Source organism: Callorhinus ursinus, unplaced genomic scaffold (assembly GCF_003265705.2).
Source record: "Callorhinus ursinus isolate GAN/ISIS: 27379988/994484 unplaced genomic scaffold, GSC_fseal_2.0 scaffold44, whole genome shotgun sequence".
Lineage (NCBI taxonomy): Eukaryota > Metazoa > Chordata > Mammalia > Carnivora > Otariidae > Callorhinus > Callorhinus ursinus.
Genome location: NW_027397106.1, coordinates 6,677,502 through 6,689,093, shown reverse-complemented (window position 1 = coordinate 6,689,093; position 11,592 = coordinate 6,677,502). Strand labels below are relative to the sequence as shown.

At 51.7% G+C, this 11,592-nt stretch overlaps 1 protein-coding gene across 5 annotated transcripts; it reads left to right on the top strand.

The window, feature by feature from the left end:
- Positions 1 to 5,037: 5,037 nt before the first annotated feature.
- TMEM106C (transmembrane protein 106C) lies at positions 5,038 to 10,426 on the top strand. Of its 5 annotated transcripts, none has more exons than XM_025883351.2 (8): positions 5,038 to 5,118; positions 5,698 to 5,909; positions 6,813 to 6,876; positions 7,365 to 7,524; positions 7,616 to 7,756; positions 8,207 to 8,256; positions 8,739 to 8,792; positions 9,671 to 10,426. In XM_025883351.2, the coding sequence occupies exons 2-8, from the start codon at positions 5,726 to 5,728 to the stop codon at positions 9,765 to 9,767; spliced, it is 750 nt and encodes a 249-aa protein (XP_025739136.1). In that variant the 5' UTR covers positions 5,038 to 5,118; positions 5,698 to 5,725; the 3' UTR covers positions 9,768 to 10,426. The 5 variants fall into 5 exon arrangements, with proteins under 5 accessions (XP_025739136.1, XP_025739138.1, XP_025739137.1 ...); XM_025883353.2 differs by having other exon boundaries at positions 5,078 to 5,118; positions 5,630 to 5,909; XM_025883352.2 differs by having other exon boundaries at positions 5,118 to 5,196.
- The last annotated feature ends 1,166 nt before the right edge of the window (positions 10,427 to 11,592 follow it).

Genomic DNA, 11,592 nt, shown 5'->3' with positions numbered 1-11,592 from the left:
GTTTTAAGAAACAGGACAACTGGGTGGCTCAGCCGGTTGGGCGTCCGCCTTCGGCTCAGGTCATGATCCCGGTATCCTAGGATTGAGCCCCGCATCGAGCTTCCTGCTTGGCAGGGAGCCTGCTTCTTCCTCTACCCCCTCCCACCACCCGGCCACTTGTGCTGGCTCTCTCTCACTCACTCTCTTGCAAAAATAAATAAATAAAATCTTAAAAAAAAAAAAAAAAAGAAACAGAATGACATGACTCCATTGGCATTTCATTAAAGGACCACAAGACTAGACCACTCCCTCAATGGAGTGTGGGGGAAGAGCCAGAAGGGCAGGTGGCCAGACATGGTGTGGTGTTCGTATTCCAGCTGGGTGACATTGGGCAAGTCATTTCACTTCTCCGAGCCACATATGCCCCATCCATCAAATGGGGGTGTTGATACCCAGCCTGCAGAGTTGTTGAGAGAACCAACCGTGAAGCTAGTGCCTACCACAGTGCCTGACACATAACAGATACTCAGGAAATTACTTTTTTTTTAAGCCAGGAAACCTACTAAGAAGGCCATTGCATTGCCTCAGCAAAAGATGGACATGGCCTGACTGTAGATGGAGAGGAGAAGACACCAAGAGCAATTTCAGACGGTTGACTTTTGGGATGGGGTTGAGTATGCATTTTGTTTTTTCTCAAATCCTTTTGGAGCTCACCTCGGCCATCTGTCCTCAGGCTCTGCCCTTTGGCTCCCTCACTCCTCGCCCACGGGTTTCACTGCCTGCTTTGCACAGGGCGTCCACTCATTCACTGCTCATCCCGCTTCCATTCGTCTGGTGGGTCTCAGATAGAGGCTACTGGGGGCAGAGGCTCAATGCCCAGCACAGCAGCATACGCAGATAAGAGTTTACCGGCAGTTTCTGACAACAATCAGGTGTGGATCTGTTTGGCTGCCAGGGTTGCCCCTGAGGCTGGCACAGGCCGGGGGATAAAGGCAGTGCTGGGGGAGGTTGACCAGGAAGACTGGCTGACTCCTGCTCGGGTTTCGTCAAACACTTGCTGAGGAGTTAAAATCCAGCAAGCCCACCCTCAGCTTCCCCAGTTCTCTGGCCTCGGCAACTTCCTCCCACATCTGGCCTGAGGCCGCCAGCTCCCAACACAGTTCCCATTCAGGAGGTCCAGAACTTCCAGGCGGGGGTGCCAAGGGGTGGCAGGTCCTGGAGCGGTGGAGGCCATGCATGTATGTCACGGGCTTACAGCACACACAGGCGTGACTCAGCGCGTGTTCCTCAGAGGTTGTCAGCGGTGGAGGGGCTTTTGGCATTTCCTAAGGCCCAAGGCCCCCACAGCCCTCACACGGACCCTGGGGACAGTTGTTACCAGTGTCCGAGGGCCAGGTATTTGTCTCCTCAATCTGCAAGTCCCCCTACCAGAGAATCTGGTTCTGGTGTTTCTTTTAAGATGTTAGCTTGTGTTTCGGTCTTCCTTGTACGACAGTCCCGCCTTCCAAAGAGATAACGGTCCTTTGGGTTTCTTTGATTTCTGGGGTGGAAATAGTTGCTAAAAGATTGATTTAAGCAAATCCCCTCAGCTGTCTTTATTCAATGGCTCAGCTCTCTGGAGAGATGACACCAGGTGTTCCTGAAGTGCCATTGAGGGGAAAAGGGAGACCGTGGAGAGGGCAGGGAGAGACATGGCCTGCGCCAGGCAAGGGAGGGAGCTCCGGCCGGCCAGCCTGCTGGACGGTCTGTGAGGATTTGAGACCTTGGCCCTGGCATCGCCGTAGGGAACGGCTGCACTGTGCCCTGGGCCTGCCGGTCCCTGGGCACCAGCTCCGCCAGCCCAGGCAAAGATGCCCGCGCCCCAGGAAAGCAGTCACATTCCCCAAACCAGAGGCCCATGGCACACTGTACGAGGACAGGAGGAGAGAGCGTGACACGGTGCTGGCCTGCTTCCGGGGTTCAACGAAGCAAGTGCCGACTCTTTCACGTACCGGGCGTCACTTAACTTCAAGCAAATTCTCCCGAGTGTGAATAAAGGGAGCAGAATGAAGACCTTGAAGAGCGCTCCCAGCTCTACACCCTCAGCCTCCATGCCAGCGCGGAGGGAGGTTACCAGAGTCCTACACGCTCCCTTGCACGGTCCTGGCCGTGGGTGTGAGGGGAGGGTACGGAGCTGAGCAGAGCCGGTCCCCCACCTCCCCCTCTCCCTCAGGGCCTTTCAGGAGAGCAGCCCTTGGGCCTCTACTGCCCTCAGCCTGGGAGGCCAGGGCTACCTAGAGCACATGGAGACCCTGGGAGTGCAGGGATCCCCAGGTGGCCCCACTCTGCCCTGGCCCACCCGGAGAGCCCCAGTGAGCTCATGTCTGCAGTGACCTCACTGCTCATAACCAGGACGGTGAGACAAACCTGGAAGCCAGGCAAAGGTGAGAAGTGATGGGTGGCTCCTCAGGAATGTGCTGCCCAATTAAAACTGCCTCCCGGATGGCACGGGCGGTTGCTGGGACTACTCCCCCAGGCAGTGCTGGCCAGCCTTCAGGCTGAGCCATTCCGCAAGCATTTATCGAGAGCCTACTGTGCAGGTGTCGAGCTGGGATCTGGGGAGATGAGGAGATAGAAGAGCCACACTGGAGAGCGTAGTCTATCTGTCCCAGACACACTGTCAGAAGCAGACTGTCAGAAAGCCTCAGGGGTTCTGCTGGCTAAGTCCCCAGCCCCCTTTACAGCCCCTACCAACCCGAAGTCCTTTCTATCCTCACCACAGGCCCAAGTGCTTAGCCTGTTCCCTATACTTTTCGAAGCATCCACAGCCCTCCATCTTGCTCTGGTCTCCCCCTCCTCTTAAGCTGGTATAAATCAGGCTGCCTCTTCACCCTTCCTGCTCCTGGGACAGCCTGGACCCTCTGTAATGTCCATCTGTAGTGTGGACATCAGTCCTTGGCAGCGTTCCAACAGAGGCCACAAGGTGAGGCAACACCCATATGACAAGAGGATGGGCTCATTCCCCAGATTCCCCATGTGAATTCCCTGTCAGAAGTCGGTCCTCAGACAAGAAAGCTGAACTTGGAAGAAAGGCCTCACACAGGAAAGAGGCCTCCCTCCTACTAAGAGCAGATGTTAGGGGCGCCTGGGTGGCTCAGTCGTTACGCATCCGCCTTCGGCTCAGGTCATGATCCTAAAGTCCTGGGATCGAGCCCCGCATTGGGCTCTCTTCTCAGAGCCCGCTTCTCCCTCTCCCACTCCCCCTGCTTGTGTTCCCTCTCTCGCTGTGTCTCTCTCTGTCAAATAAATAAATAAAATCTTAAAAAAAAAAAAGAGCAGATGTTAGAAGAGGATAGAAACCTAAGTGTGGCCTATGTAGTGTGTGATTAAAGTCGTCATGCTGCTTGTGTTAAAACCCAGGCTTTACCCTTAATTAGGTCTGTGTCTGTATCTTTTAGGATGGCATCCTACGGTGAAAGACACGCCAAAAAACACAATTTTGATGGGGAGTGGTTATTTTTCTCATGTAATATGAAGTCATAAGATAGGTAGTCCAGGGCCTGAATGTGGCTCCAAATGCTATGGGGACTGAGGCTCCTTGTATGCTTCTACCCAGCCTCCCGTAGCATGCACTTCTTGCCTCATGGTCACAAGATGGCTGCCCTGTCTCCAACATCAAGTCCAAGTGACAAACAGGAAGAGGAAGGTGAAAGGACCAGTTGAGTTTCCGTCCCTTTTAAGGAGCTTTCCAGGAAGCACCACACAACCTCTGCTTATATCTCATTGGCTCAAACTGTGTCACATGGCAAGGAAGGCTGGGAGATGTATCGTTAATTGAGAATATTGTTTTCCCAAACACAATCAGACTTGTATAAAGAATATAAATTGGTATAGAGCTTGCAAAGAGAGAGGTGAAGACCAGATTTCAGGAAGGAGAAGGTATGGCCTGGAGGTAGAAAAAGAGCAACAATGGCTCCTTGTTGCTTCTGATAAAGTTCTTTGCTTGACCAAACTTTAGTCAGGCTCCTAAAACTTCTCATAGTCCCATCAGTGTGCTTATTGTAAAATCCAGTTTTAGCAAGAAAACTCCCAACCCTGGATACCTGATCTTTCTCCACCATCCCCTAGGAGATGTCTGATCACCCTGTCCTGTCTTCAGCAAGAATCCTGTTAGGTCAGTTTAGCCAGAATTCTCCTTACCCCTGATGTTTCCTCTTAGTAGTTTTCCATCCACTGACCCCCACCCTGCTCCTTGGCTCTAAATTCCTACTTGCCCATGTTGTATTCAGAGCTGTGCCCAATCTCTCTATCCCACAGCAAGTCCCCGTTGCAGCTGTCCCTACACCCATTGCCATGGCCCCCTTTAGTAAAGTTTGCCTCACGGTCTTTAACAAGTGTCATTCGATATTTCTGTTTTAGCCCTTCTTACTCTAAAAGGCTCAGTGGACCGACTGTGACCAGGAGTTGGGCAGGTGGCTAGACAACAGAAGGAGCACCCAGCCTTCCCCACAGAATGAGGAGAGAGATACGGAGGTGGTAGACCTCGGAAGTCGCCAGCTTCGCTCCCATTGCCACCCAGTTCAGGATCTCTCCTCTCCCCAGCGTCATCTTAAGCAATGTCACCTGCTAAACGTCTGCCCTCTGCTGCAGGCTAAGCTCAAGCGGGTAGTCCGTACAAAGAAACCCACCCTTAAAAGTGTTCTCCAACCCCTTCTGTGCATGCCTTTGTGTGTGTGTGGACGGCTCGCGAAGGGGAGGACTAAAAACAGCAGGGGGGCAGGTTCCGTGCGTTCTGTACCCTTGTACCCTCAGCGTCCACACCGCCCCTGTGCTCCAACAGTAGTTAAGAATGGCTTTGGCCGCCGCCAGCTCCTTCCTCGTCCCCAGGCAGAGACAACGCGGCTCCGGAAACTTGACTCGGGCCCCTCCCGGCGTTTCTGAGGAACTGAGGAGTGTCACCCTCTGTCCCAGTCCGCCTCCCCCAAACCACTCCGGGCGCCGCTCTCCACCGCCCTCTGCCGGCGCCGCAGCTGGGTTGCGAAGAGCGCACGCGCGAGCGCACGCCGGCGTCCCCCTCCTCCCCACCCCCCCTTCCCCGCGGCGCTTGCCCTTCGGCGCGTGCGCAGCGAGTCCCGGCAGCTGCGAGGACTGAAGAGGCAGGTAAGCCTGAGGGAGCGAGCGGGCAGGTGGCGGCGGCTGCGGCCGGGAGAGGAGCTGCCAGGAGTTGGCGCCCTGCAGGTCCGGGGACGTCGGCGTTCCGCTCACGCCTGGGCGACTCTGGTGGGCTCAGAGTGTCACTCTGCCAGGGGGCGTGACCTGAGCCCGCCTCCCGGGGCCGGGAGAGGAGGGGGATGGGGAGCTCGAAGGCCTGTTATTGATTTGGTGCCTGTTGTTTGTCCGGGAAGGTTTTCACGAGGAGAGCCCAGAGTTTGCAGATAGAGGACAGGAAGGGGCGAGGCTGGGGCCAGGTGGGAGCTGGGGTGCGTCGAGTCCGCAGGCCGTGAGGAGCTGGGCAGGTTGGCGGAGGGGGCTGTTCCTCTGGCTTTATGTAGCGGGTGGGAGGGAGGTGGGGAACGTTGCTACAAAATGATGATCCTGGTGGAAATTGTGCAGCTGTTTGAAATCACGGGACGGCAGTTGGGTCATTTTTGTGTTTTCACTTTTCTCATAGATGCAGTTTCTTCTCTCCTGGTTTGGTGTGGCCACTAACCTGCATTCACTTGCCTCTGTACCTCCTAGGACATGACACAAGTGGCACATCCCGGCCATGGGGTCCCAGCATTCCACCTCTGCTCGCCGCTCTTACTGCAGGCGAAAGAAAGAGGACGGGGAGGATTTGCTGTCGGACAGGGAGCAGGAAGAAGCCATTGCTCAGTTCCCCTATGTGGAGTTCACTGGTCGAGATAGCATCACCTGTCTCACATGCCAGGGGACAGGCTACATTCCAACAGGTGAGAATCTTTGGTAATCATGGGAAGAATTCCCAAGGTGCCCACAGGGCTTCTCCGGCCTCCCAGACAGAGCTTTTCTTCTAGGCAGTGGTGCCGTAGTCAGAGACAGTGCCCTGAACAGGAGCCAGTTGAGCTGACTTGATAAATTTGGGTAGGTTCCACAACTTCTGCTGGTCTCCTTATATCTGAAAGCCTTTCTTCACTTCCACTCTTTTGTTCTTTGTTTCCTTGCTTTGGAACATTCAGTTTGCTCTGCGCTGTGGGGTTTGTTGACAGGCACATCTTTTTATTGCTCTCACTCATAAGACCTGGCACAGCTTTGCAGGGGAACCATCTTGGAAGCTTCTTTTCAAGGAAGCAGGTAGTAAATCATTAACAGCCTAAGGTCTGGAAAATATTTCAAGTGGGGAGAGAAAAACATGCTCAGGAGTGGAGCCGTGATTAAGGACAGGATCATCTGTCACTAAGTTGGCCCTCAGAAAGTCTTAACAGTTCAGATGGAGAGTCACAGACGTTTACAGCTGGTAAGAACCCTAGAAACCATCTACTCCCAAGCCTTCATATGACACATGAGGAGACAGTGGCCTAGAGAGGTAATGATTACTTCCCCCAGGCCATTCGGCAGCGCCAGGCCATGTGGTAATACTAGAACAGGATCCTAGATTTCTCAGCCTCCATGTCGCTGTCCTGGTAGGACTGATAGGATGTTTTGTAGTTTGTGGCACACTCTATAGATGTACTTGTTTCTTGTTCCTGAGGCCCAAAACGTGAAACCTGTATTATAGAAATGTCTGATTCCAGACAAGCATGTGTTGCGGCAGGTTGAAGTGCGATGTAAAGGAGAGTGCCACCAGCGCATGGGATTTGTTTTTTTACCAAAATAATTGTTCGGTTCTTTCCTAGAACAAGTAAATGAGTTGGTGGCTTTGATCCCACACAGTGATCAGAGATTGCGCCCTCAGAGAACGTGAGTTTCGTGCCTCTCTCCTATCAATGCCTACTTCTGTCCTTCTACCCCAGTCCCATATATTTATGAGCACCAGCTAACTTTTCAAAAACTTTTACCTGTTCTTGTGAATGCCCCATTTCCTTTAATACTATGTGCTCAAGCAAGATATCTCTTCCCTATCCTAATCCGGGGGAGAAACTGCTAGAAACATTCTAAGGGCCAAGCGAAAGAGTTGACTTGGAAGGCGTTGGAGAACAGGGTTATTGTTCGTGGGAGGTGAAGGAATATTTCTGTCCTCAGAGCTCCTCTCTTCAGCTTCTCTTCCCAGATGACAGCATTCAAGGGGGCTTTAAAGACTTCTCCCACTCCACTCAGTCTTGCCTGGTTTGTGGTTCCTGGCTTTTTGTACTTTCCCTTTCCCCTCATTCCCGGTTTTGCATTTAATCTTGAGTAGCTGGACCTTGATATCTGACTGCCTGGCCAATCATGTGCTGTGTCATTTGCAGCAAGCAGTACGTCCTCCTGTCTGTCCTGCTCTGTCTCCTGGCGTCTGGCTTGGTGGTTTTCTTCCTGTTTCCACATTCAGTCCTTGTAGATGATGACGGCATCAAAGTGGTGAAAGTCACATTTAATAAGCAAGACTCCCTTGTCATCCTTGCCATCACGGTAAGACATAGGGCCTTGCTTCCCAGATCGTGCAGCTGCAGGTCTTGGACCCAGGATACTCATCCTTGTTTCCTCACTTGCCCTCATGCAGGCCACCCTGAAAATCAGGAACTCCAACTTCTACTCGGTGGCAGTGACCAGCCTGTCCAGCCAGGTTCAGTACATGAACACAGTGGTTGGCACATATGTGACTGCTAACGTCTCCCTCATTCCACCTCGGAGCGAGCAACTGGTATGCTGTTCTCTTAGGGTCCTTGCTTCTCAGGCTTCAGGGAGGAGGAGTAAGGGCTGTGGGATGCTGTAGCCTCATGACTTTGCTTCCCCTCTCATTCCCACTGGTAGGAACTGGTTGGTGAGGAAGATCTGACATGCCCTGTAATTATGAGAAATTAGGGGGGGGGGAATCAGCATTTAAGTATTAGGGGAACAAAAGAATTTGTAAGAGCAAGCAATTCGCTACAAATCAAGAAGAGGAGGTATTACAGTCTGAGGTCCGTTGGCCTCCCAGAAGGGAAGAGGTTGCAGGCATTGTTAGAGGGACATGGTGTGTGTCAGGGACAGTCTTGGGGAAGTACTTTGTATGTGATGGAAGAAGGCTCCCAGGTCTATGGAGTGCCGATAATAGTACTGCTCTGGGTCAAGCCTGCCTGGCCACAGACTGACTCTGGTGTCTTACTTTCAGGTGAATTTCACTGTGAAGGCTGACATGGGAGGACCGTTTTCCTATGTGTAGTAAGGACCGTGTTCTCTATGTGTGCTCTCTGCTGGGTGAAAGGGATTCGGAGTGTACTCAGCTGATGGGGGCCGGTCCCACCTTAAGTCCCAGCCTTTGGCCTGTAGGTTCCCTAAGCTTTGGATATCTTGAGGTTTATTTGGAGCATATGTTGTTGGATATGCTGACTTGCTGGAATTTCTAAAAGAACATTAAGCCACTTAGAAACATTTCCAAGCTCCAGCATTTATATGGTGGGTTTGAAAAAACAAAAAGGATCATGATGTGGGGGGGTGCATGGACACCGTGGGGGGGACCCTGTGGGGGGACACTCAGAGCTAGTGAGCCTTGGCAGCACTTAGGTGGGGAGGGGAGGGAAGGAGCCCCGAGCAGGGCCCCACGCAGGACTGACCATGTAACTCAGCACTCTTCTGATGATTCTCTTTTTTTTTTCTTTTTTTTTTAAACCAAACTGACTGTCTCCATATTTGCTGTTTGGAAGCTTCTTCTGTACATTGCCCAATATTCTGGTGCACAACATAGTGATCTTCATGCGGTATGTGGCTCTTCTTCCTGTCCTCATGGCCTTTGTGTTTGCTCCTGGACCATCAAACTGTGTGACTTCGCCACCTGTGCTCAGGAGGTGCCGTGTGACTCGCCAGGCAGAGGCACCTAACCAAAGAGAGGACACCCCGTGCCTTACAGATACAGTAGACCCTCGGGTGTCCTCTAGATGCAGGGTCCCAATCACAAATCTCCAGATTCACGGTCAGCAGCTAGACCGTTCTCTCCATGAAGTCGCGTCTAGTTTTGTGATCCCTTTAGAATCCTAATGAGACTAGTAAAGAACAGAAAAGCTTCTCAAGGTGTAAGTACTGAGCATTTGGCCAGCTTACTCTCTGTCCACACAAGTGACCCTGTGTCACGGATCTTCAGGGTTTGGCCTAGAACCATGACTGTTAAATCTACCCATGAGAAGCACCTGCTGCGGGCATTTGAAACATGAGGGTCTAGAGTAGGGTTTCTCAGCCTCAGCAAAGGATTCACAACCATTTGTTGTGAGGAACTGTCCTGTGTATTGCAGGATGTTTAACAGCATCCCGGGCCTCTATCTGCTAAGTGCCAGTAACAGTCACCACTTCTCCCCGCCCTCGGTTGTAACACCCTAGAATGTTTCCAGAGAATGCCAGAAGTTTCCTGTGGGGTAAAATTGTCCTGGGTTGAGAGTCACTTCTTGAGAAGGTCACCTCATGGCATAGCATTTCTGTGAAGGTACAGAGATTCTCTGACCTCCTGGTTATGTAACCATGAAGATACACATCTGGGACCCATGGATACTGTTGCCTGAGCTTGCAAGAAGTTATTTAGGCAATTGTTCTTACTTGATCTCAAAAACAGAATTTATTCTTCTTGGTTTTTTTTTCTCCCCCCTAGAACTTCAGTGAAGATTTCGTACATTGGCCACATGACCCAGAGCTCCTTGGAGACCCATCACTATGTGGATTGTGGAGCAAATTCCACAGCTGTTTAGAAACTGCTCTTGGTTCCTCCATGGCAGCACCTGCCAGAAGAGACACAGCATCTGTTCCCAGGGCCCGAGTTTCATACTTATCCCTGGTGGTAGAAGTAGAAGAGAAATTGGTTCTCTTAGTCCCCAGCAAACATCCTCCTGCCACTTGAGGGGGGAGAACTCCTCTCTGTGGCACCACCCATGTTTCTCAGAACCAGCAGAATCACTGCCCAGTGCCTAGCCTGTGCCCAGCAAATAGCAGGCACTTAGAGCAAGTTTGGAGAATTGAATTCTGATCTTTTCAGCTCTTCTTGGGGCATTGCGCCCTGAAATCCTGCCGTGGTTCTAGGTTCGCAGACCATGAGAGACGTGGAGGTTGGCCTGTGAGGGCAGCCACGGACTGGCCCCACTCCTCTGCACAGAAGAGGCAGCAGGGCAGGAATGTTGGAATACCTAAGAAAGCACAGACCCTTTAATATGGGAAATTTTTTCACCTGCTCTCAAATGCCTAGGAACTTTAAAAAAAAAAAAAACTTTTTCCTGTAGAAAGTTACAATTGTTTTTACCAAGAGTCTATGTGAGGCTTGATTTACCCCTCATCCATTGGCTGGAACATGGATTAGGGATTTGGTAGAAAAATAAACCCTGCTTTTGATTCATCTGCGTCTCCTCTGATTGCCTGGATGTCTTAGGAGCCACCTCTGGGGGACTGTAGACTAGTTGCCTGCTAAGTGGGTCAGCACAGGAGGGGAGGGAAGGAGAGGAGCCCTGACTGCAATGTCCCCGGGAGCGCCCCTCACAGAAAGCAGCCACCCGCCACAGCAGCCTTGCTTCTCTCCATCTGGCCGGGGTGGTGACAGGCTGCGCCCCTGCCCCCTGCCCTTCCGGGACAGAGTGCTGGGCTCCCCCCGGGAGGTAGCTAGCAGTAGGGCAGATGCCTGATGAGTGAGACGCTGCTTTCCTACCGAGGAACAACCTCCCCCACCCATTGGCTGTAGCGCTGAGAGGACCTAGTTTGAGGCTGAAAGCTTGAAGTGTGGCCAACCTCTTGGCACCCCAGGAGTGGGCTGCAGCCCCATGACAGCAGTGAATCCCGCTGAGTAGTTAGGTTTCTGAACTTGGCTGAGGTGATCTCCCTAACAGAGCAATAGATGGTGGCAGGGAGTCTCTATTAGTTTTTGTCCCCATTCCTGTCGCTTGCTGCTCACGATTTGCTTAATGATTTTTGCAGTCTGAACCTTCAGACAACCATTAAATTTCATGACTGTTTGGCTGATGTTGACCATGACTGAGTCACCCAAAGCTGAGGGTTGAAAGCCGCGGTTCCGCATTCCACCGAATCCTTCAGTGGTGTGTATGTCTGTACGCAATAGTGATGCACACGTTGGGTGCAATGGTGCGGGAGCATGTCACCATTTGTGAGAACATTGTCCCAAACAGAGCGTGCCCTGAATGCATGAAGATGGTCACAGTTAGATGTCTTCTCTTTCGTCTTCCCATTTCCCAAATAGCCTCTAGCATATTTTCTGTATAATTTTGAAAAGGTTACTCAGTTTTGAGTCACATTTTATGGCCGTGTGCCTCAGTAGCATTTCTACTACATAGTACCTTAGAATTCAGCTACGATGTTCAAATGAGAGCACTTACAACTTTTAAACTCATCTGACTGTGTAATGCTATATGCATTCTCATGCCTGTTTATATCCCTGGCATCCCAAAAGACACTTTGGGAAGTTCTGCATAGTTTTGTTATGCTATCTGCCAATTACTGAATAAATGCATGTAATTTGCTGTCAGCAACACCAAAATAGAAGGGCAAGCGGTTGGCTTGGACATCATTGTTGTC